This window comes from Chiloscyllium plagiosum, unplaced genomic scaffold (assembly GCF_037043375.1).
Source record: "Chiloscyllium plagiosum isolate Xiang-an unplaced genomic scaffold, Cpla_swu_hap1 HiC_scaffold_3, whole genome shotgun sequence".
Taxonomy (NCBI): domain Eukaryota; kingdom Metazoa; phylum Chordata; class Chondrichthyes; order Orectolobiformes; family Hemiscylliidae; genus Chiloscyllium; species Chiloscyllium plagiosum.
The window spans coordinates 18,076,894-18,104,058 of record NW_028270141.1 but is presented as its reverse complement, the minus strand read 5'-3'; the positions used below and the strand labels follow the sequence as shown (position 1 = coordinate 18,104,058).

General features: G+C 37.6%; 1 protein-coding gene across 5 annotated transcripts in view; it reads right to left on the bottom strand.

Moving 5' to 3' along the window:
* rock2a (rho-associated, coiled-coil containing protein kinase 2a) overlaps positions 1 to 27,165 on the bottom strand; it is a 232,912-nt gene that overhangs the window by 15,002 nt on the left and 190,745 nt on the right. For 4 of the 5 annotated variants that reach the window (XM_087977693.1, XM_043677706.2, XM_043677696.2 and 1 more), the window contains 7 exons: positions 26,766 to 26,859; positions 25,221 to 25,315; positions 18,888 to 19,079; positions 13,224 to 13,392; positions 11,215 to 11,418; positions 9,461 to 9,531; positions 768 to 856 (listed from right to left, as the gene is read on the bottom strand). In XM_087977693.1, the coding sequence (XP_087833819.1) occupies positions 768 to 856; positions 9,461 to 9,531; positions 11,215 to 11,418; positions 13,224 to 13,392; positions 18,888 to 19,079; positions 25,221 to 25,315; positions 26,766 to 26,859 (914 nt within the window). The remainder of the gene's footprint in view (positions 1 to 767; positions 857 to 9,460; positions 9,532 to 11,214; positions 11,419 to 13,223; positions 13,393 to 18,887; positions 19,080 to 25,220; positions 25,316 to 26,765; positions 26,860 to 27,165) is intronic. The other variant, XM_043677726.2, reaches the window with a different exon arrangement.

Here is a 27,165-nt window from a genome sequence, read left to right as displayed (position 1 = left end):
GGAAAATACTTTCCATCTTTGACACGAATTGTCAGGATCAAACACTCTAGCTGTGGTATATGCCAAGTATAGAGAACGTTCCAATAGCGATGCTGATTTGCAAACTCATTCAGTTCAGAGGTAAATGATTTGGACAATGAAAATACTAATGATGTGGAGTGTGCATAACTTCACAACAGTATAGTTACATTAACACTTGCTTATTTTCAAATTTGCTCATGGGATACAAACATCACTGGCAACGATTAACCACTCTTAACAATTGAGAGTGTGGTAGTAAGAGACTTTCTTGAACCACTGCAGTCAATATGGTGCAAGAGCACAACTGTTCAAGAGACAAGCTCCAGGATTTTGTACACTGCCAAATCAGAATGTTGCAAAATGGTGAGCAATTTACAGGTGGCAGGGTTCTCAAGTATCTGCTGCCCTTATTCATCAAATTGGTAGGAACTGTATTTGAAGGGTGCCAGCGAAGGAGCATTAATGATTTGCAGTAATCCATTTTGCAGGTGGCACATGATGTTGCCAGTCCACCAGTGATGGAGGAAGTAAATGTTTAAGGTGGTGGATGGAATGCCAATCAAGTGGATAGTGTTGAATTTGAGTGGTGCTGGAGCTGCATTCATTCAGGCAATTGAGGTATATCCCTTCACATTCCTGACTTGTGCCTCAGAGGTGGGTTGGATAGCCCAAACACACTTCACCTTCATAACTTAATGTATCAATTATTCCTTCAACACAAAATTTACACATGATTTGTTACTTACTCGATATCCAACACCATAGAAGGATTAGACAATTCTTTGTCCTGCTCACTGTCATAAAATAGAATCTTCTTACTGCTCACAACTACATACTGTAAAACATAAAAAATTATCAAAGAACAGTTAAACTATTAGTCAAGCTTTGATGAATGTTTTTGTGAAGAATTGTAACTTTTAAAATTCAGTTACTACAACCAAAATATTTGTTCCATCATACTCTTAGGACTAATCACATGAACAATGTAAACAGCTTGCATTTATAAAGCACCTCGAGTGTCAAAAGTTATCGCAAAGTACTGCACAGAGGTATATAGGGTCAAAAATGGTCACCATTATTAAGTTGGTGGCGTGGTCAAGCTCAAGCTCTCTCAGCGGCTGTTGTAGGTCTCACTCACCAACAACAGAGGGGACCTTTTTAATGAGAGGAGAGAGATTTAATAAAAAAGACATGGGTGCAATTTCTTTTATACAGAAGATAGTTTTTGTGCTGAACGAATTTCCTGAGAAAGTGGCGTTATGAGTGTACAATTTCAACATGTAAAAGACATTTCGATAAGTACATGAATAGCAACGGTTTGGATATGGACCAGAAGCAGGCAGGTGGGACTGGTTTAGTTTGGAATTATGTTTGGCGTGGACTGATTTGACCAAAGGGTCTGTTTCTGTGTTGTATGAACTGAGGCCAAACCCTGGGCACAGGTAAAGTAAGAAGAGAAATGATGCAGGGTACACCACGGAGGGACAAAAAGTGTACAAGATCACAAATTCTAGACTCAGCATGGGAAATGGGGACAATTAGGATTTGAAGGTGGACAGAATCCATTTTATAGTTTTATTCCAAGACATGGATATAATGAGGAGCACAGTTTTAGACAATATCTTATTTATTGTCTGTGGCTGTGGGTGCCATATTAGTGGGCGGCACGGTGGCAGTGGTTAGCACTGCTGCCTCACAGCGCCAGAGACCCGGGTTCAATTCCCACCTCAGGCGACTGACTGTGTGGAGTTTGCACATTCTCCCAGTGTCTGCGTGGGTTTCCTCCCACAGTCCAAAAATGTGCCGGTTAGGTGAATTGGCCATGCTAAATTGCCCGTAGTGTTAGGTGAAGGGGCAAATGTAAGGGAATGGGTCTGGGTGGATTGCGCTTCGGCAGGTCGGTGTGGACTTGTTGGGCCGAAGGGCCTGTTTCCACACTGTAATTCATCTAATCCAAGTAATCTAATCTAATCTAATTATGGGAAAGATGTGAATGTATTGGACAGAGTGCAAAAACAATTTACAAGAATAATTCCAGAAATGAGAAACTTCAGTTATGAGGTTAGATTGAAGGCGGCTGGCACAGACATGGAGGGCCGAAGGGCCTGTTCCTGTGCTGTACTGTTCTACGCTTCATGTTCTAAACTGGGACTGTTCTCCTTGGAGACTAGAAGACTGCGAGGAAACAAACACAGAGCACATTGGAGAATCTCAGCAGGTTTGGCAGCTTCTGTGGAAAGAAAAATATGGTCTTGGTGGGTATATGAATAGGAAGGGTTCAGAGGTATATGGGCCAAATACTGGCAAATGGGATGTTAATTTAGGATATCTGGTTGGCATGGACGAGTTGAACCGAAGAGTCAGTTTCCATGCCATACATCTCTAAGACTCTATGAGTTAACACGGAGTCCAGTTCATTTCCAGAAAGGAGATGTAATAGAGCTTTGCAAAATCATCAGCAAGCTGAGTTACAAAAAGGAACAAGAACGAGAGGGCATTGTTTTAAAGTCTAAACAAAGGAAAGGAAGCAAGAGAGAAACTTCTTCACTCAGCGAGTTGTTAGAATATGGAATGCAGTGCCTGGAAGTAGTGTGGAAGCAAATTCAGTTAAGTTATTCGAGAGGATATTGGATGATTATTTGGATAGAAATAGCATGCAAATGTATGGAGCGAAAAAGGAGGAAATTGACATGATGCAATGATGCTCATTTGAAGAGTCAGTGCTGACAAGATGGGCTGAATTATCTCCTCCTATGCCACAACACTTCTACGATTCTGTATAGAGAGGATGAGCAGTTGACTGAGGGATAGATTTGTACAGTGTACAGCTGAAACATCTGCAGATATGGTCACTCATGATGGAGCAAATAAAAGGCAAGGCATAGACTACTCAGCCCCTTAACTTGTTATCTGTTGTTAGGTCATGTCAGATCTATACCTCAACTCAATTCATGTACTGTTGATCTATATCAATCAAAAATCTACTAATCTCAACATTATTTTGGTGAAGGGAGGATGAATAAGAGACCAGAATCAGATTAAAAAAAAGGAGTTCTGTTTGGAGTTTTAGTGCTGGAAGAGATTCCAAAGGTATCGAAGAGAAAGGCCAAGAACGTAGTGCAAGATGAGAATAAAACTTTTAAATCTATGGTGTGGGTCAATGTAGATCACCAAGGATTGTAGTCACTTGTGAATTTTATGACGGTTCAATATTAGCAGAATTTTAGATAAGCTGAAGTTAACAAAATCAGCAAGAAGGGAAATCTGCTATTAGACCACTGAAATAAGATCGCTGGAGTTGACATGGTCAAGAGTTTCAACAGTGGATTGGGGGAAGCAGAGATAAAGGATGCTACAGAGGTGAAGTATTTACAATCAACAGCATATAGCAGAAGTTAAGTAACATTAAACAGGATGTGCAGGCTGCAAACATTTAGAGTCATAGAATCAGATCCTCCGGTCCAACTCGTCCATGCTGACCAGATATCACAATCCAATCTAGTCCCACCTGCCGGGACCCAGCCCATATCCCTCCAAACCCTTCCTATTCATATACCCATCCAGATGCCTTTTAAAAGTTGCTATTGTGCTAGCCTCGACAACCTCTGGCAGCTCATTCCCTATACGTACCATCCTCTGCGTGAAAACATTGCCCCTTAGGTCTCGTTTATATCTTTGCCCTCTCACCCTAAATCTATGCCCTCTAGTTCTGGATTCCTCCAACCCAGGGAAAAGACTTTGTCTATTTATCCAATCCATGCCCGTCATAATTTTGTAAACCTCTATAAGGTCACCCCTCAGCCTCCGACGCTCCAGGGAAAACAGCCCCAGCCTGTTCAGCCTCTCCCTATAGCTCAAATTCTCCAACCCTGGCAACATCCTTGTAAACCTTTTCTGAACCCTTTCAAGTTTCACAACATCTTTCCGATAGGAAGGAGACCAAATTATTCCACGCTATATTCCAACAGTGGCCTAACCAATATCCTGAAGAGCCGCAACATGACCTCTCAACTCCTGTACTCAATAATCTGACCTATAAAGGAAAGCATACTAAATGCCTTCTTCACTATCCTATCTATCTGCGAATCCACTTTTAAGGAGCTATGAACCTGCATTCCAAGGTCTCTTTGCTCAGCAATACTCTTGAGGACCTTACCATTAAATGTATAAGTCCTGCTAAGATTTGCTTTCCCAAAATGCAGCAGCTCGCATTTATCTAAATGAATCTCCACCTGCCACTTCTCAGCTCATTGGCCCATCTGATCAAGATCCTGGTTGTAATCTGAGGTAACCTTCTTCGCTGTCCACTGCACCTCCAATTTTGGTGTCATCTGCTGACTTACTAACTATACCTTGATTCAAATTAAAACAATGAACATGGAAGGGTAAGTGGAATTATTGACAATGATATGGAGTTTGTCATGGGAAGTAGAGATTGACAGAAATAAATGCAAGTCTTATAACGATTCCCTTTAACTTAAGGAATTACAGAGGTATGAAGAAGAGTTGGCCAACCTGGACTAGATAAATAGATATAAAAGATAAGATGTACAGAAGCAGTAGTAATTATTATAGACAATTTGGAAAGACTGCTAGAAGGAGACTAACAAAGGAAGTTAAAGATGGTATCAAATTGAAAGAGAAGGTATACAATGGTTGAGAAGTTTATTGGTAGGACACTGGATTCACAATGTTTTAGAATGCAGTAAAGGATAACTACAAAACAAATGGAGAAAGTAGTGTCAGAGAAAACTAGCATGAAATATAAAAATAGACAATATAAGCTTCTACAAATATTTAAAAAGGAAAAAAGTAATTAAAATCAGCTGCAAATGACTGTTCAAATCAATGCATATTGTCACGGGCAGGAAATGGAGTCTGCACGTGGAACATGGACGTGCCTCAAATGATACAATTTATTTTATATCTGTGTTGTATCAAATTGAGAAATTGAAGTGATACTTTTTGCCTCTATTACTTACAGCAGCTTGCATTGCAGATAAATATTTACTTTAATCTACTTATAATCTAGTAATTAGTTCAAAGTTTCAAATCCTTAGCCAAAGTAAATTTAGCATGTGGGATAATTAATTAACAAAATAAAATTACAATGAGAGGGAAGGATAGCATAGTAGCAGTGCTTTTGAATGAGTAATCTAGAGGTCTGAACAAATGCATCAGACTTATGTTCAAATCCCACCGTGGCACCTGTAGAATTTAAAGTCAATGTGTTTAAAAAGCAGGAATACAAAACAACCATCAGTAATGATCATAACTGTTGCATATGATGATATCACGCAATCTTTGGATAGATAATCAGGCAGTCTAGCATGAGGTCTAGTTCCTGATTGACTATTTACACATATTTACTCTACACTATGTAATTTGTACCTATTGCTATCATGCAATAAACTGCCTTGCGTTACGTAGCACAAGTGTCACTTCTTGATAAAAATACTCATACTCTGTCCTTGATAATTAGACAAACCCATAGACAACAGAGAAAAGAGAATAGGTAGGAGCACAGTACCTCAACCACTCAAGAGCCCAATATGAAATGGTCATCAGTGGTGGGCCCTGTTACTGAAACACCTCAAGATAGAAATGCCATTCAGCCCAAGGAAAATAAAAAAACTCTGAATACAAGTGAGTTAATAAGTAAGCACATTATCACTTGAAGAAAACAAAGCAACTGAAATGTACACCCCAACAAACAGTCAGCAGCACTCGTGCGGCTCACAATAGGACAAAAGCAGCACTCCCCTTGAGACATGGATATCTTTGTCTCAGAGCTGGTAAGAGGTACAAGAAAAACAGTGCAGGCCCAAAATGAGAGAGTCTTCAGAGAAGAGGGTTTATTGGGATTGAGTGGTAGCTCAGGGAGCAAAATTAAAGCTCCCTAAAGATAAAGGGGAAGAAAATATTACAATAATGATTCAAAAGACCAGGCTGGGAAGGATACTAGGGCAAGGCAGTACTTAACCTTCAAAAAACCCATTACCATGAATGAAGTGTCACAAGACACAGCTACAGCTAACAAGAGCAAAGACCAGAAAATCGATTCACACTGATGCCGCAGTGTCAGAAAAGTGACATAGTTTACTTAAGGTGCCGCCATATAAGTTTCCCTTAAAAATTAAAGAAGGGATGTGTATTGTGTTTTGGGTTGTGAAAGGCAGGAAAATGTTTATTTTGCCAGTGAAGAAGTGGGAAATTCCACCTTGGCAGTAGAAGACGTGAAAAATCCTCCTGGAGGAGATAAACCAACATTTTGATTACTAAAAAAGAATTGTCCTAATTTTTCAATTGGAAAATTCAAGTAAATGGTGCAGATACAGTATTGCTATATAATGCAATTTAAAGCTTGGAAGAAATAACACAAGAGAGTTTTGCTAAGAACTTCATACGTATAGCCATAATACCGAGCTTTGTATCATCAGCAAACCTGGTCCATTCCACTCTATTCCTTCATCTAAATCATAAGATAGATTGTGGACAGTTAAGGTCTGAGCACTGATTATTGTTGACAGCCTAACAACTCAAAAATGGCTTATTTATCCTATTCTATTTTCTGCCCTTTAAACAATCCTCTATTCATGCTAGACTATCACCTTCAACCCCACGGTGATTTGTAACAACTTTTCATGAGACATTTTATTTTCTGCTTTTTAAAAATCTAAATATACAATTACTGGTTCAGTTTTGAAATTCCCTAATAGTTGCATCCTCAAATATTCAAATGCATCAAACACAATTTTCCTTTCCTAAATCCATGAATCTGAGTCAAAGTAGTCAAAGTGACATTCTCACATCTTCAACAATGGAGTCAACATTTCTTCTCTTAGCCAAAGAATTTCCTTCACTACTGTCCTGTGTCATTCTTTTTTAAAATTAAGTCTACTTTCCCAGCTCCTTTTCTTTTCTGGTTATTTCTTTTCACTGTGTTAAGTGCTGGAATATTTAGTTCCAATCTCAGCCATCATGCATTGCAGTTTCTGTGCTGGTTATTAAGTAGATCAGAACCTCTTTGTGTCAATAATCTACTTACTTTGTAATAAATTTTTGGCACATCGTAGCTGGTGTCAGTTATTCCCAGATTGGGAATTCAAATTTCAGTTCATGATCTGAGCATAAAAATGTGGGCTGCTATAATTTTCCAGCATTCAGGGATTTTTGCACTGGTCGAGATGTCATCTTTCAGATGAAATATCAAACCATGCCATCTTCCCTCTGAGAACAATATAAAAGTTCCTCAGACAAAATTTCACAGAACAGTGAAGAAGTTACCAAGAGTATTGGCCAATTTTAACCTCTCGAGATTTATCTGGTCATTACTGTTTGTGGGTAATGCTGTAGCTGCAACATTTTCTACATCTCAACAGAATGTGAGCTTTCAAAAATGCTTCACTGAATGCAAATCACGAGATGATCTTCGGTTGTGAAATGGGCTACATAAATATTGAGTTTTTAAAAGCTGTTTGCTCTGATTTGACCTTATTCATTAATGCATAAAACTGTGTCTCTTCTTTTGTAACTCTAAACTAAATTGCTGCACTGCTCTATTACCTTGGATTTTCTCCTTACATTTATAAATTTCCCATGAATACACATACCCCACACTATTTTTAAAAAGTTTAAAATCCTACCGACTATGCTGGTTATTCAAAGTGCAAAGATACTATTCCCAGCCCAATTTAATTAGCACCTCAGCAAAGAGAACAGCTCTCTCTTTCCACAGTACTGTTGCCAGTGTCCAATGAATCAAATCCTTCATCTCCCACACCACTCTTCAAGCCACCAATTGAACCCTCTGATCTATCTCACACTGTTCTAGTTTAACAGGGTCGAGGGAGTGCAGAGATTACCAAGGGTCTAAATTAATAAGCAGAATTTTAAAGGCAATAATCTCCCCCAATGGAACTTAATTCCACCAACATTATTGGTTTCCACATGGACTATTCACAACAGGATCTGCCTCAAATTTCTTTTCCAACCATAACAATATGTTCTTAACAAATCTTTGGGTCTCCCTGTAGTGCCTACAATATTTAACCTCAACCATACTGCCCCCATCACTACCACATTCCTCATCACATTTCCCACTTGAATGTCCTCATACCTCATGGTATTGCAGTCAGTTTGCCCATACCCACCCAGGCCGTAACAGCCTGGGTAAGAGACAAGGCTAATCAAGCTATACACTCAGGATCTACTTACAGCCTGATCCCTTGTCCCTTATATGACCATGAATGGGACATTCCAGTTCTAGTCTAATCGGGGAGAATTCCTTTTGGCTCAGTGTCCAAGAAATTCTCCCCTTCCCTGATACACGACAATTACTGTGCTTTGGACTGTAACTCAAAATTTCAGCTGGAGCTTCTTGAAAAGCAGTGACTTAACTGCATACAGTATATGGTTGTCCAGGATTGTATTACCTTTCACAAACATCACAGCTGGAGTGTGGTATTCCACCTGCAATCCCTTCCCTATTTATATTTATTTATTTAATTAACTGAAGTTCATTTATAATCAACTTGGCATAGAATTTTGAATTAATTCCTTGATCCACTTTAACTTATGGTTAGATTAAATTAAACATTTACCTGCAACACAAACCACAAGTAGGAGGCAAAAAGCAAAACTACACAGCCCTCTCCACCAAAATTTCTAAATTTTAGATTCCTTTGTGAGCATATTATGCGTCAACAGTCTCTGTGTACTTTTAAATTTTGCAGCCTTTTTGAGCCACACCAAGGTTAAAAGTACTCATACAGCTCCGCGCTCATAGCAATTAGCCCTTATTCAGACAATTGAGTATTGACATAAATTACCCCTTGATGGGTTTTTTTAATATATTGTCTGATTTGCAGTTTCTTTTACAGTTTTCAAAAGTTTTAAGTTAAATTCAATTTCAGTTTGAGTCTACACATTCAAAGACTATCAGAGAGCCCCGACAGCCAGGTTTCATAACGGCTAATTGGATTAATGTCCAAATCTGGTGGAACTGAGGGAACAATGAATAGAAGTCAACCATATCTACATTGTTAATACACGTTTTGGAAACTCTAGAAACCAAAATGATCATGACCACTTTTTCTTATATAAAAATTTTATGCAAAGTCTTTCTTCCCAGTTAACATTTTTGCATAAAATACTATTATTTTCACGTCTGCAAATCAGACAAATTGTCAGAATAGGATTTAACAGGCCAGCCATTCATCAAAACATTGAAAATTATATGCAAATATATTACTCAACTGGTCACCACCTATAAACCATGAAAGACATATTGTTGGCTATTTCACTGCAGTCATCACCAGACGGGACAGAGACCTACTAATACTACTCACTCAATTTCAAACAGATACTTTATCCAATTGAGGATTATTAATCCAGATATTCGCTTAAAAGGGAAGTTCATTGGAAGGAAAAACCATACCTGCTTTCGCCATAGGAATTTCTTTGTGTTGTTTCTCATGGGTAAGGAAAGCCAACCTTCCAATCTGGATTCTGAGAAAAATGGAAATGAGCTTTAAAAAAATACACTAGGTAAAAGTCGGTACTGTAGATTGGAGTCAAGATTAGAGTAGTGCTGGTAAAGCACAGCAGGTCAGGCAACATCCAAGGACCAGGAGAATCGATATTTCAGGCAAAAGCCCTTCATCACAAATGGCTCTTGATTCCTGAAGAAGGGTTTTTGCCTGAAATGTCGATTTTCCTGCTCCTTGGATGCTGCCTGACCTGCTGTGCTTTACCAGCACTACTCTAATCTTGGATTTTAAAAAAATTACACTCCCAGTTGACCAAACATTCTGGGCATCTAAATGGAGTAGCATCCATACTTGGTTCCAACTTTGACACCAATATCTCACCATTTTTAAATTTAGAAAGCCTAAGTCAACTGACCGTTTTTACTTTACATTTGTAATCCAGCTTTAATAAACGATGTGTTGAAAAATTACTGCCAGCCTGGAAGCACATCTTCCATCCGCAATTAGTGTGAGTAACTATAAAAGTGAAGAAATGTAGAAACTCAAACCTGCAGAACATATTGTTTCATCTTCAATCATTTGAATCTGTATTGTTTTCTCACCATTTATAGAGTCATAGAGTTGTGCAGCATGGAAACAGACCCTTCAGTCCAACTCATCCCTGCTGACCAGAGATCCTAAATTAATCTAGTCCCATTTGCCAGCACTTGGCCCTTAACCCTCTAAACCCTTCCTATTCATGCATCCATCCAGATGCCTTATAAAATGCTGTAATTGTATCAGCTTACACCACTTCCTCTGGCAGCTCATTCCATACAGGCACTACCCTCTGCATGAAAAAGTTGCCCCTGAGATTCCTTTTAAATCTTTCCCCTCTCACCCTGAACCTATGCTCTCTAGTTTTGGACTCCGCTACCCTGGAAAAAAGACCTTGTCCATTTACCCTACCCAGGCCCTTCATGATTTTATAAACCTCTATACGGTTACCCCTCAGTCTCTGATGCTCCCGGGAAAACAGCCCAAACCCTCCAACCCTTGTACATCTTTTCTGAACCTTTTCAAGTTTCACAACATCCTTCCTATAGGAGGGAGACCAGAATTGCACAGAATATTCCAAAAGTGGCCTAACCAATGTCCTGTACAGCTGCAACATGACCTCCCAACTCCTATACTCAATGTTCTGACCAATATTTCTTACTACTAAATATTATGTCCTAAAGAAATTACAGTAATTCCCAAACTTTGTTACAAAAAGAATGAAATTTGACTTGTCCAAACCATTGGATCCCTTTAATATTAATTTGTTTGATCAAAACAGAACATGCTACAGTCAAGAATCTGCATTACAAATGAGAACAAAAGCCATATAATTTAAAATTAAGAGATTAAGGCAATAGGCCATGCCAAGAATTAAATTCCAAGTTAATGTTATATGTCAGCATTTTACTGTATCTTTAAGCTGAATATATTGATTAAAAAATAGGGTTTCTACATATAGGTCAATGCCAATACAAAAGATGATAAGGGAACTTTACTCAAAAGTAATATTTCCTTCTTCTGTATTCTTCTGCATGCAGTCATACTCCAAACAACATTTTGTCAGCTCAATCTTGGTGTATACAAAGACTATTAGAGAAACTCTAATAACAGTCAAGCTATTTTTAAAAAGCAAATAACGCTCAAGTCACATGCAGTACATCACCTGGGGAATCAGGTTCAAGTTCAGGCTCAGAGCCAGGATCAGACTGTGTACGTACAAAGGGCTCTGCATCTTCATCTGACGCAGACTCAGAATCAGAATCATGGATGTAAGAATAAGAGGGCTTAGTGGCAAGAGTGACAGAAGTGGAAGAGCGTTTGTAGCTAAAAGACATGGACTCCGTTGTATGGGACTGAGTGATACGAACTGAGAAAACCAAGGCAACAAACAGGTAGAAAAGTAAAGATATTTATTTTTCATAAAAGGATTAGAAAATGAAAAACAAAACTAAATTGAAATAATCAGGTAGAAAAAAGATGGGCAAGAAGTTAATGGAATTCTTTTAAAAAATTATGAATGTGTTTTTTTAAGATGGATAAAACGGCCGTACTTTATATTGTTACACAAAAATAAAGTGTTTTACAAAGAATTTTAACTGCTCACCTCTCAAAGTAAATACTGAACTTCTACAGTTATTGAGCAAAGAGTGAAATACATTTCCTTTTGTTACCAAACCACTGCTGTGAATTCACATCCACTGGGACATGGGTCAAGACTGCATAAACATATTTTACTACAGATTATTTAAGTACAACTTCAAAGTGTTTGTTCTTGCAAACTTGAGTTATTACATATTTTATGTAGGTAGTCCCAATCTTACAATCAACAGTGAAAAGGCATAGTTTTCAAAGGTCTTTGTGATTATTAATCCTGAATACATTCTACTTGGTTGATCATTTCCTTTGGAACAGGTTCTGAAGAACACTTATGGGATTTAAAACATTAACTTTTGCTCACAAACCGACTGATTTTCTGCAGCACTTCCTATATTAATGGCAAACTATTCAAATTCCCCAAGGCAAATTTCCAAATAATGCCTGATCTCCAAAGAGAAAAAAAATTCAGAATAATGTATCTCTTGCCAAAATTTTACTTTTTAATCTTGGCCTGCTGCTCTCAATCTTGAACATACGCAATCCCTGAAACCCAATATCATAGAAACCGTTAAATCCCAGTCCACAGCTCCCACATCAACATTCTTGGAAACAACAATGTAGACTTTGAAGTGTACAGTGTTTTTTTTGAATAAACTATTATGATTTTGGGCTCTCATTCTAAATTGTTTGCTTTACTTCTGGGTATAAATACTTCGTAGTCTAAATAATTTATGAATACATAAAACTACAGTTAAAGCAAGGGGAATTAAGGATGGGCTAATTGAATCAAATGTCTTCACTTGCCACAGCATACTTTGAAATAGCCTTTCGTCAATTTCTGTAACATTAAGCCCTACATGCAACCAGATAGTTCTTCATCTTTGGTAATTAAATAACACATCAAATATTTGTCATATTTTTATTTTACATATTGGATATTTTATAATTTTACAGCTCCTACTGTTTTATAAGAAAAGGAAAATGCATTCAAATCTTTTTAATCTTACTGATTTTGATCTACTGTAAGTTTGACAGACTCATTCTAAGGCAAATAGTCTATTCATTTTGGCATTATCTACAACAGTCAGTATTTAGTGCTTCCCCATCACCAGAACCGTAAGTGAATAGAGTTCTGTGCCATAAGCCCTTCTGTATAACTTAAGAGTCCCAACACCTAGTATCAACCATGTTGTTCTCCTTTGAATCCTCCCCAGAATATCAGTGTACTAGTTTCTGTACTATTAGCAAGTCAGGAGTTAAGCAATATGTATTGAAATATTATCAAAACAGCAAAACAAACTCATAAGCACCATTTGGATTTAAAACAATTTGTTAGAATAGTGACCACAAACTGATTACAAATGTACAAAATAAAGAAATTTATTTAACATCTTTCAGTTAGAACTTTCTTCCTGAAAGCTGTAAATGTAGTTTTATATAATTGTCATTATTAAGTTAATCAAGATTTCATCTTTATTGTAAATGAATAGGTAGTCAAATAATGAAAGATAACTTCAAAGTATCAAAGACAATATATCTTATTACTTTTAAGAGGAAAATAAAACACATACATACCAGGAAATCCATCATCTGCTTCTGCATCACCTGGCCCACTGCCAATACTAGTAGTGTCAAGTCCCACCTGCACTAACTGCAGCTGAGAACGAAGTTGCTCAATATCACTGTCTTTGCTATCCAGTGCCATCTGCAGCTCAATTCGCACCTGGCTTTCATCTGCAATTTGCTGTTGGAAGATTAATGTTATACAAGTTAATTACACTGATAGATAACAGCAAATACTTTTACAATCACTCAAGTCTAACTGTCGACCTAACATAAATCCCTCAATATCAACCTCAACAATAATAAAACTTTCCCATACATTTTTTTTTAAAACAGATCGGTTTCAGTGACTTGCTCATTTATAAGAATACCTTCTGCCTTCAATTTTGGCCAAAATTACAGTTTGATGCCTCAAACCTTCATTTATACAGTGAACTGCCAAAAAACCCATTAAATCAGGTTGCACACTAATGGAATATAGTCCTTACCTAAAGTACTGCTTTATATATTTGTAGAATGGGCACAGAACCTGCTAGTCAGTCAAGTGAGCATCTAGTGGATCAGTGGACAAATCATATTTCAGTGCCTTGTACCTCTGACTCATATTTATATTTCTGTCAACAAACATAAAATTATAATATGGAAAGAGGGTATTTGGCCCAAGAGGCTTATGTTGGGGTTACTTCCCCATAAGGCTGCAGCCCTAATCCCAATAGCCAAATCCTCTACTCAAATAAGCATTGACAGAATCAAAGAAGTGTTAGGGCACAGAAGAGGGCCATTTGACCCATCATGTCTCCAGCAGCTCTCTAAATGAGCATTTTAATTTTGAGCAACTCATTGAATCATGAAATTCCATTCATTTTTGCCCACTTGCGATATTGCCTTTTAGTAGTGAACTTGAATCTTCAAATTCTCTATACTGACCACTTATTCCCTTTAAAAACTCTTATTTCAAAACAAAAGAAAAGTAATACAATCTCATTGAACTTTGCCTCGTTCTTTAGCGCTCATTTCACTAACTTATCGATACCATCCTGCAGCTTCCTTTGGTTATCAGAATTATTTGCTTTACCTCCTATTTTCATTGTATTTACAAACAAACCCTCCAGTTTTATATCTTAGTGTTTATCCAATGAATAGTAAAGGTAGCAGAACAGCATTCAGTGGATCACTGCCATCTATTTTCAATCACTGTCAGAAACAGCCTTATACTTCTACAATGATTTCTTCCTTCAAGAACTTGCGTTTATACGATAACATTAATGCAGGAAAAAAAAATGTCTAGTCATTTTACAAAGGCATGCCAAATTCTCCAAAGTGTTATCCTTTGCAAACAGACACTCAAATTACCCTTCCAATTTCTGCTTATTTTCCAGCTCACTTGCCTCGCACCCATCTCATACTTAACAACTTTGTTTTCATTAGTATATTTTCAGAATACTAGTTTCTATGAATATACTACTATAAACTTGAATCCTGAACATGGATATTGTTAAAATACTCAATTTGTTGGAAGAAAGCTGCTTTCTTCAACGACAGATGCTGAAATTGAGAATTTTTTCTTCAAATAATATTGAGCCAATCAGATAAAAACCTGCCTATTTCAAATCAGCAGAAAACATTTTGCAATTGGAGTCTTTCATGTTCTATGACAATATATAGGGGAGGTGATGCCTAGTGGTATTATCACTAGACTATTAACCCAGAGATCCAGGTAATGTTTTGGGAACCCGAGTTCAGATCTTAGCATGGTGGAAATGAATTCAACAATTTTTAAAAAAACTGAGATTAACAGCTTAATGATGATCATGAAACTGCTGATTGTTGGAACAACCCACCTGGTTCACTAATGTCGTTTAGGGAAGGAATCGGACATCTGCCTGGCTTGGCTTGGATGCAACTCCAGATCCACAACAATGTGGCTGACTCTCACTGCCTCTAGGCAATTAGGGATGGACAATAAATATTGGTCTGGCCAGCGATGTCCACATCACAAGAATTAATTTTTTTAAAAAAACAAGCAAATCAATATTTGCTTGTTTAAATTTCTGCTTATGGTGTGGAGGAACAGAGAGATCTGGGTGTGCAAGTACATAGTTCCCTCAAAGTTGCCACCCAAGTGGATAGGGCTGTTAAGAAAGCATATGGTGTTTTGGCTTTCATTAACAGGGGTATCGAGGTTTTGCTGCAGCTCTGTAAGTCCCTGGTGAGACCACACTTGGAATATTATGTCCAGTTCTGGTCGCCCTACTATAGGAAAGATACAGAGGCTTAGGAGAGGGTGCAAAGAAGGTTTACCAGGATGCTGCCTGGACTGGAAGGCCTGCTTTATGAAGAAAGGTTGAATAAGCTCGGACTTTTCTCTCTGGAGAGAAGGAGGAAGAGAGGTGACCTGATAGAGGTATATAAAATAATGAGAGGAATAGATAGAGTCAATAGCCAGAGACTTTTCCCCAGGGCAGGATTGACTGTACAAGAAGTCATAGTTTGAAGATATTAGGAGGAAGGCATAAAGGAGACATCTTTACGCAGAGAGTTGTGAATGCATGGAATGCGTTGCCAGCAGTGGTGGTGGAAGCGAAGTCATTGGGAACATTTAAGTGAATGCTGGACATGCACATGGATAGCAGTGAATTGAGGGGTGCGTAGGTTAAGTTACTATATTTTACATTAGGATTAAGTCTCGGCACAACATCGTGGGCCTAAGAGCCTGTTCTGTGCTGTACTTTTCTATGTTCTATCTATGTCCAGCTTTATGTCAGTTTTTCCAAAGTGATGATTTTTTATTCTGTTAAAGTATTTGATAAAAGGTTAACTGGAAACCTGTATTTTAGTTATGACTGTATTAAGTTTTAAAAAACTGTAAATGTTTTGACAATCTCTGCTAGTATTAAACTTATTCCAAACAGCCTACCTTTTCTATCCAGGTCAGCAGCTCACACCTTACCTTGTTTTGAACTAGCTCGCTTTAATCTTTACACCTCCTGTACTCTAGATCTTTTCCAAGCTGTCCTTTGAAGAAGTAATCTAGAGATAACATCCTCAAGATCCCTTCACAAGCCTTTCCCAATTTCTAAAGTCGATTTTCTAGAGTTTAGTGCTTTCTGTTACTATATCACAGCCTCCCACATGAACTGCAAACATTAGATTTTCACCTTCATATTACATAAACTTCTCTACATTTCCCAGAATCTCTCTTACTCTACCACTTCAAAAGGCAAAAAGCATCTACGGCTCTCAGTGAATTACAAAACTGCCCTTCCATTTAACTGTCAATGCCAATAATTACTGCATTTCAAACTGAACCACTGATTGGATGAAGGTTTGCTCGCTGAGCTGGAATGTTCATTTTCAGATGTTTTGTCACCATACTAGGTTACATCTTCAGTGAACTTCCGAATGAAGCTTCATTTGGAGACTCACTGAAGATGTTACCTAGTATGGTGACAAAACATCTGAAAACAAAGCTTCCAGCTCAGCGAGCAAACCTACATCCGGAACCTGAGCTACAAATCTTCTCAAAACTCGCTAAACCACTGATTCTTAACCCAAATCCACTTTTAGTGTTATTGCAATCTCTTTGATGGTTCTGCTCTAAGACCTCATCCTTCTAACTAGAAGTCAGTGCTTCAAAGTTGTTATAAGGGAAGGCAATTAAATACCAAAGTTCCTGCTCGAGCCTGTCCCTCCTTGCTGTTCCTGAAATTTGCAAAGCTGTAATTTTCCTCCCTCTACAATAGCAAGGTCCACGTTTTCCAGCAACTACCGTCAACTCTTCTTGTAGCAACATCTCTTACACACTCCACCGCACCCCCCATATTTGAAGTCCTGTACACGTTCAGGGACCTTAAGTAATCTAATTTATGACATATTTTTGGTTGAATGAACAGTTTAATTAAACTCTGTAATATACAGAAATCACACTTCATTGTTCTTCCACGAGTCACCATTCTCATGATAAACGTTAGTCAATTCATATTTCACTTTTAATGCTATCAATTTAAATTACAATTAAGGTACAATATCTCCCTTTCACTCTCACTGTGAATTAAATTCTTATTATGCAAATACTATTTTCACTCTGATCTCATCTCATTCTATTAGGAACTCTGATTGCTTTTGATTTGAACTCATTCTGGTGCTAATATGATACAACAGCTTTCTCTGCAAGGTGTTAAGAAGAATAGAGTAATGCTTGCAGTTGTATGCACAGATATACATGGATACTTGTGCCTAACATTCGGATGATGGAGAAAGGAGGAAAAAATACATGGTTTTCTGCGAGAAATAGAAACTGTTACGATTATATAAAGTGCAATTCTCCAACTAGAAATATATTATAGTTATGGACACATCAAATGCAACAGTAATCTTTCGCAATGAATGCTTGCTGACGGAAAATATGAATACGATTCGAACCACTCCGAAACTAATTTCCACCAAGACTTTAGTGTGCAATGAATTTCCATAACAATGTTCCTCACAAGTTTCAGATGGCAATTTTGACTTTCCTTAACCATATAATGCTTAACAATTATTTGAAGAAATTACACGTTTGACTCCTAATTCTCATCTCACATTATTTGAAGTGATATAGCACTGGAGTGTAATCTTGAAGATGTTCAACTGAGTTATCCCCAAATGGCACCCCTTGAAAGTGACATGGAATTATTTTTCTAGTGGTGCTCTATTAAGTTGGGAGAAGCAAGCAAATAAATATTTCAAACTGCCAGGAAATTTTTGTTTATCCCTAATATGATCTGAGGTCACTAGCAGGCCAGGCAACAATCAACTTTGGTTATATGGTTGCTATTAGAACAGCTTTTTATTCCAGACTTTGATTGAATTCAAATTTCACCATTTCCATGATGGAATTTGAACCAATTCCCCAGAACATTAGGCAGGGATTTTGGATTACTAGTCCAATTAGATAATCAATGGACCACATCTCCCCATATGTATGCATCTGTCCATTAGGTTATTTTCAAAGAAAAGTGATAGCTAGTTCTAAGCTAAACAGGTCACTGTCAAAATGGGAAAGTAGAGGTTTCAAGATATGCAAACTTGCAAAATCCTTCACTATTAATGAAAACTTGAATTTTTCATCTTAAAGATTTGCAAAGTAATCAATTTAGTTTCCAAATTAATCTTTGATTCTATACCTAAATTTCAATAAAATCCTACATAAACAATGAAACTATAACACTGAAAGAACATTAAGCTGTACATCAAATTGTACAAATTAAATGACTGAATTATTTTTAAGAAATGCAAACAATTATGAAATGTTTTAATGATTTGAAAATTATAATTTAAAGAATTCTATGCCAGATCAAAATAACGCTAACCCTTCAAATGCTTTTTATATTTTTAAACTCAAAATCCATGATGCAGAATTATAATACAGGACAGCCTACAGCAATACAACAAACTGCCTACGTTTAAAATTTCTACTACCATTACCCATTTCATTTTTTTAAATTTCAGACTGCATTTATAGAGTTTATTAGTCATTATTATTAAAATCAACAGCATCAAAATCCAAGTACTGCTGCAGAGAAAATGGTCATAATCCATACATTGACCTCAAGACCAACCTTTTATGCAATTGAGTTTTCACATAGCATAAACTTATATCTTGCCCTGTGTGGCAGTCTTCATGCATAATCTTACCGCTTGCATTTCATTCAGTTCTCTCTGGTATTTAATCATCATTTGTGACAGCTTTTCCCGCTCTGACCTCAGCTCCAATTGCAGTTTTCGATTTTCTTTTTCTTTTTTACGAACATCAGTGTCAGTTCCACGTCTGCCATGGTCTCTCTTCATGTCCTTCCGATTCATAATCTCAGCTAATTTATTGACAGCCTAAACATGATAATTTTCATGTGAATAATCCAAATATTAAATAAAATTCCTAAATATTCAGCCAACCTCACAACAAACATTATTCATCTGTATCTAATTCCATTGCTCAGCCGAGCATTTAGACAAATCCAGGAGGAAACCGTGATATTGCTTCCATTTATGAGCAACTTTGTTATAAAGTTTTCAATTCCAGTCCAAAATCATAAAAATACAGTCATTATTTAAATAACCAACACTATACAGCAAAATAAGTTAGTTCCAAATTCCAGTCACTTTAGAGGCTGATTTAATACTTATTTAATACTTGTTTAAGACCTTGTTCTAGGTTTATCATTGAAGAATTTTACTTGAATCATTTATGTCTCAAAGCAAGTCCTTAATGAAAATGGGGAGCCATTCAAAACCTTTTCCCATGAGAAACTTTTACAAAGATGTCATTATGATATAACAATTGACGAGCTGAAATTATCAATTTTAATTTTTAAAATTGGGGAAAATCAATCTTGCAGCAGGCTTAAATCTTACTGCAAAAATTGCTTTGTGACAAAATGGCTTCTACATAGTTTTGTGTCAAGTTTGGTTAAATTCTCCCATAAAGTTGCAATTTTGATCTGGTTTATCTTACAGCTATTGGTGATGTTGTACATTTTAAATTAAACAAGATTCTTCTCATATTTTCCTTAATATCTACAATCTTATCTATTTTTTACTGCTCTTGAAATTCTTTACTTTAACCTCCAATTTTACTTTTTAGTGATACAAACTTATGATGAATGTACTGTTTACAATGGCCTTAAGAAAACAGACCAATAGAGACACAAATCATTAACTTGCATCCAAGACCAAAGATTAAACAATGAAATATTGTAAAACACAATTGTAATGATATATGTTAATACTTGAGTTTTAAAACTTGCCACACTGTATCAATATAAGAGCAATAACTTTTTTTAAGATTTGTATTATTTAAAATTTTAACAGTATTAAATGCTATTGCATTGTTAAAATGATTTATTATGGAAAAGTTGTTGGACTTCATAAGACTGAACAGCATAATATCTCCAACATCAATCTCAGAATTTAGCAACATCGGTGAGGAAATTGTAAATGCTTATCATAATTTTCCAAAAACTATCAATTTTAAACTTGCATCCTCTGATCAGAAAACAGCCAACGTCACACAATAATTTAAGTACAGTAATTGGATGATCACTGTTGTAACCCCCTTGTTCAAGAAAGGATCAAGGCAAAAGATGGAAAATTATAGGCCAATTAGCCTAACCTCGGTTGTTGGTAAAATTCTAGAATCCATCATTAAGAATGAGGTTTCTAAATTCTTGGAAGAGCAGGGTCGGATTAGAGCAAGTCAACATGGATTTAGTAAGGGGAGGTCGTGCCTGACAAACCTGTTGGAATTCTTTGAAGAGGTGACAAGTAGGTTAGACCAGGTAAACCCAGTGGATGTGGTCTACCTCGACTTCCAAAAGGCCTTTGATAAGGTGCCACACAGGAGGCTGCTGAGCAAGGTGAGGGCCCATGGTGTTCGAGGTGAGCTACTGGTATGGATTGAGGATTGGCTGTCTGACAGAAGGCAGAGAGTTGGGATAAAAGGTTCTTTTTCAGAATGGCAGCCCGTGACAAGCAGTATCCCGCAGGGTTCAGTGTTGGGGCCGCAGCTGTTCACATTATAGATTAATGATCTGGATGAAGGGACTGGGGGCATTCTAGTGAAGTTTGCTGATGATACAAAGTTAGGTGGACAGGCAGGTAGTACTGAGGAAGTGGGGAGGCTGCAGAAGGATCTAGAGTGGTCCAGGAAATGGCTGATGGAATTCAATGTGAGCAAATGCGAGGTCTTGCACTTTGGAAAAAAGAATACAAGCATGGACTACTTTCTAAACAGTGAGAAAATTCGTAAAGCCAAAGTACAGAGGGATCTGGGAGTGCTAGTTGAGGATTCTCTAAAGGTAAACATGCAGGTTGAGTCCGTGATTAAGAAAGCGAATGCAACGTTGTCATTTATCTCAAGAGGGTTGGAATATAAAAGCACCGTTGTGCTGAGACTTTATAAAGCTCTGGTTAGGCCCCATTTGGAGTACTGTGTCCAGTTTTGGTCCCCACACCTCAGGAAGGACATACTGGCACTGGAGCGTGTCCAGCGGAGATTCACACAGATGATCCCTGGAATGGTAGGTCTAACTTACGAGGAACGGCTAAGGATCCTGGGATTGTATTCATTGGAGTTTAGAAGATTAAGGGGAGATCTAATAGAAATTTACAAGATAATACATGGCTTGGAAAGGGTGGACGCTAGGAAATTGTTTCCGTTAGGCGAGGAGACTAGGACCCGTGGACACAGCCTTAGAATTAGAGGGGGTAAATTTTGAACAGAAATGCGGAGACATTTCTTCAGCCAGAGAGTGGCGGGAATTCATTGCCACAGAGTGCAGTGGAGGCCGGGACGCTAAATGTCTTCAAGGCAGAGATTGATAAATTCTTGATGTCACAAGGAGTTAAGGGCTACAGGGAGAATGCAGGTAAGTGGAGTTGAAATGCCCATCAGCCATGATTGAATGGCGGAGGGGACTTGATGGGCCGAATGGCCTTACTTCCGCTCCTATGTCTTATGGTGAAGAAATTAGTGACCTACTAGTTCCTAGATTTTGATCATGGGGACAGAGAGAGCAAGTATCTGACCAAAAAATAATTTATTAGCAAGCACTGGCATGGATTTACGAAGTGTAGGTCATCTTAATGTAACTAAATTTGTTGAGCTTACCACTGTGATAAATAAGGATAGTATTTATAGTATGTTTCTACAGATATTGGACAAAGTTCCACACAAGAGCATTAAAGACAATCAAAAGGGTTCAGAATTGAAAACAAATTTCTGACAAGGAGTGAAAATTGGTTAGGATATAGAAAACAGAGCTAAGTCAATGAATGTATCCTCCAAACCTTACCTATCCATGTATCTGTATAAATGTCTTTTAAAACTTTGAAAACTAAAATTTCTGTTGTCTCTGAATGACCTTTCCTGTCTATAATGACTAGAAGAGCTGGCCACTCTGCATAATGCAAAGACTGATCCTGTACACGAACTAGGTGATTGCACCAACTATAGAGGAATTTCCCTTTTGAGCAATGGGAAAAGTATTTGCGTTGTCCTCATCACATTACAAATCCTGGAAGAATGCATCTATCTGAATCCTAGTCGGAACATGAAAATCTAGAACTGACATGATTTTCTCAGTTTAACAGCTGCAAAAGAAATGCATTGAGCAAAGGAGACTGCTATGTAGTGACTTTATTGATTTCACAATGTGCTTGACTCTGAGCGGAGGTAGTTTAATTAAGAGGCTGGAGAAAATGTGTTGTCTGCTATAGCTGATCAATATCATTTCTTTTCATGACAAAATGAAGGTGGTACCCTATGATGTGGCAAGATCAAAATAGTCATCCACAGTGCAGTTGAAAAGGTTCGTGTTCTGGCACTGCCACATTTTAGCACAGTCTTTCCTAGGCTTCGGCTGTATGTCTTTAGATCATCCAGAGGTTGTCTACATACATAGCAGTACTGATTGAAAATTGTTCAGCCTTATTCCTTGAGATCCAAGGCAAAGTGTGCCAAATTCTCAGAGTGTTGCTCTGTGCTGATGATGGTGCACTGACACTGCATAACGATAAACACCTTCATCTGAAAATTGAGACTTTCTCATGCCTGTGAAGGGTTTGGGCTTACTGTCAACATAGTCCAGGAAGATGCTATACCACTAACGGTCAGCACGGACAATGTGAAGCTAGTAGCTGTTAATGGTTTCACGTGACCTAGCTCGACAATCACCAATCTGTCAATTCATGTTAAAGTGACACATATTTAAAAAACTGAGTTAAAAATCATACAACAGCAGGTTATAGTCCAACAGATTTAATTGGAAGCACACTAGCTTTCGGAGCGACGCTCCTTCATCAGGTGATTGTCACCTAATGAAGGAGCGTCGTTCCAAAAGCTAGTGTGCTTCCAATTAAACCTGTTGGACTATAACCTGGTGTTGTGTGATTTTTTAACTTTGTACACCCCAGTCCAACACCGGCATCTCAGAATCTTAAAAGACTGAAGCTTTCATACCAAAGCTAAATGAGAGGAGGTGTGGAATTCTGGACCTGACTGACAAAACTAAATGCAAGCCTGCATCCTCAATGTGTTCCTCTACAGTGCTGAGATCACAACAACATATACTAAGCAAGAGAAAATGCTGAACAGTATCTAGTGTCCCAGGTATAAATCTTGGCAGAACAATATCACCAATTCAGAGGTCCTGATGTGTGTTAATTTCATCGGCAAGCACAGTGTTTTAAAACAACAAGGTCTGTGCTGGTTTGGCCATGTTCATTGATGATATGATGGCTGATTGCTGCAAGGGCTTTGCAGAATTAACATGGGTGTATGTGTTTTTGAAATATCCAACACCTAATTCAATGCTTGGTTATCCATCTGGTTTAACTCTCAATATAGTTTTATCACGATATTATACAACAAAGTAACTTGTAAGGTTATTTCAGATCGCAAAGAATACATATGTGCTACCATCAGGATTTTTTTTTTACACTTTTTGGTTGTGAATTGGCCATTGGGTCATGAACTCATATGTCTATGCCTCTGTTATAAGGCACCTGCAAATGAGATACATTGACGGTAGACATTAACACTGATGACTAGAAGTCAATGACCAATGGTCATAGCTTCTGGAAGTTGATGAACTGGAAGTGAACAACACAAACAAAACGCTCAGAAGAGGGCCGAGAGAAAATAGAAGCCAAAAAATCAAGTACCTTCTTAACCCAGTGGCTTCATCTGGAGAGACTGCCAAACACAGTATGGCTCCCAAACCATTCAAGATAATGCTTACCACAGAGGTGACCACCATGATTTAAACCATCATATTCAGATGGAAGGCTGCCTTAAAAACACTATGTAGCACACGCTTATTCTTCGTAATCTGAAATAACCTTCCAAGTTCCTTTGTTACAAGTGATAAAAAACTACATTACAAGTTAACCTCGGTGGAAAACCAAGCTCTGAATTAGGTATCAGATACTACACAGACACATGCAGCCTAGTTAATTCTGCAAAGTCCTCATTTCTAGCCTTAGAGACTTATGACAATATTTGGAGAGCTGTCTACAAAGCTGCTGAGCAACAGCCCCACAGTCTTACACACAGGATCATGCCTCGCAGACAACATCCCAGATTCCTCAATCACCAGGTCTTGTGGTACAGTGGTGCACTGTCAGAACAGGGTGGCCCTTCGACTCTTCTACAGTGATTCTAGGCAATCTTAAATCTCATGACATTAGCTCATGCACTAATAGGGTAATTTTCTGTTGATTACCACCCACTGCCCTCCCTCAGTGAGTGAAACAATACTCTGTCAAAAATCACTATTTGGAAGAAGTATTGAGAGCAGAAAAGACGTGGATCTGCTCTAGTTAAAGGACTTCAAGGTCCATCAATAGTGAAATGATAGCACCATTCCTGACAATGCCCTGAAGGACATAGGAACTGCGATGGATCATGGGAGAATTAATACCATGAACTATCGATTTCATCCTCACTTATTTGGCCAGAGCTTCAGTTGCCTATAGGAGTGGGAGGAGCAATCGCTGATCTATTCCTGGTCCTCTAATCTACAATATAAATGGAATTTAATGAGCTGCATGATGGGGTGCAGAAGTTATGGTCTTGCTCCTAAAACACACAAGGTAAATTCATGTCAGTCTTACTGAGAACAGCTGTCACTGTAGATTACGTTTTCTGCAGAAAGTAACGGACTACAGTATTCAAAGAAAAACAAATGAGAACATTCTTTGCACTTCCTAGTGGCTGGTTCAAGAATGTCATAAAGAATGCATTAAAGAATAAAAATACTGAAATTAAAAGTTACAGAATCTTTGATATGAAACATGTGGAGAGAGAAAACCTAAATAGATAGAGACCTTATCAGTGATATCATAACAATATGACCAAGTCAAGAAAGTGACAGTGCACAGAAATAACATCATTTGAATAAATTTAAATATGAGCACCAGTGATATGCTGGGAACTCTGTTTATAATTAAAATCTTATTCTATTTTCTTACCTGGGTTTTGAGAGTCCTCTCAGTCAACAGCTGCTTGTCAAATTGAAATTTTATACTTGCTAAATTTGAATCCTCTTCTTTCAGCTTCTGAACCTCTGAAAAACAAAACCCATTGGAGATGTCAACATGCTGCACTTGCACAGCAGAACTTCATAAATTTATTTAGCATAAAATATAAAACTAAATCATGACAACTTTTTTTATTCATTCACAGGATATGGGTGTCACTGGCTACACAAGCATTTATCACCCACCCCTAATTCAGTTAATACTGACCCACTTTGTTGTGCTTCTGCAGTCACATGGAGACCAGATAATGATGGCAGTTTTCTTCCATAAAAAGTATTACTGAACCAGATGGGTTTTTTCTGGCAATCAACATCATCTTTAGACTCTTAATTTCAGGTTTAATTGTTCTACCAACTGCCATGGCAGGACTCAAACCCAAGTTCCCAGAATATTGCCTAAATTACTGGATTAACAGTCTAGTAATAAAACCATCACATTCCTCAACTAATACTTAAATACACTAATAACTTAACAAGATAAGAGTTTTCCATTTGACAGGATTCAAAACAACTTCCCAAGATGAAATACTACATATCTTATTAAATATTTTGAAATAAAAATAAGCTTGTATGGAACAGCATAATAAAGAAGAATGGCAGCAATGAGCAAGGCTGTCAGGTTGGAAGATATGGGAGGGTTGGTATGCTAGCAGAGTCGGTGTGACAGGAAAATAAAATCATACATCGGGGAGTGTATTCGCTATAATGAGAGGTTGGACAACTTGGGTTGTTTTCGCTAGAGTATCGGAGTCTGAAGGGTGACTTAATGCAAGTATAGAAAATTCTGAAAGACACGGATAGGATGGTAGCCAGAGTCTTTTTCCCTGAATGGAAATATCAAACACCAAAAGCATAGGTTTAAGGTAAGAGTAGGAAATTTAAAGGGTACAAGTGGGCAAGACAAATTTTTTCTATACAGAGGGTGACAGGTGCCTGGTACATGATGCCAGGGGAGGTAGCAGAAGCAGATACGATTCCAATGTTTAGGAGGCTTTTGGATAGGCACATGAACAGGCAGGGAATAGAGGGATATAGATCGTGCTCAGGCAGATGGGATTAATTTAGTGTGGCACAGAAATGGTGGGCTGAAGGGGCAGTTCCTGTACTATGTCCTAATTGTTTTAGACTATGAACCTTGAGCTTCATTCTTTTAGTAAATACCTTGAGTTCAGGATTCTAAAAAGAAATTGAAACAGGTTATTGGTCTCTACTGAAATCAGAGCTGGATGTATTTCAAGACATTCAAAAAATCAGTGAAATGAAAGTTTTTATCAGGAACTAAATTGGCCTTTTTACTCATACAAGTTACTCCATTTTGAAAAGTAAATTGTTGGTTGCAAATATATTGAGAGAATATAAGGTGCTACATGAATATAAGTTGTTCTCCAAATTGGACTGTTCACTGAGAACCTGGTTGACAAGTGCACAAAGGAATTGGAACATTGACAGTTTCTGCTGAAATTTAATTTGTACTTACGGTCCTGAAGCTCCTTCATTTTGTTGTTCAGTTCCTCCTTCTCACTTGCAAGATTTGCTACATCTGCAGTCAACATTCTATTAGTCTCCTCTAGCTAAATGGCAAATTAAAATATTTAAATCAAACACCCAAGTTATACAAATGTTTAACTTTATTAAACTACTAACATCTTGGCAGTTAACAATAGTTCCAAAAGCACCTAATCTCGCAGCTTCCAAACTCTCAAACTTGACCTGAATAAAAGTTTACATCAGCAAATTGTAGGAATTTGCAACTAGATTTTCTAATATATAAATGTATATTTGCGTTAGGTATTTAAGGCCTCTCCAAAGGAATTGTGACCTTGTTTTAATGACTAATCGGTGTTACATGCGTGACATCAAGAAATCATCTAACGAAT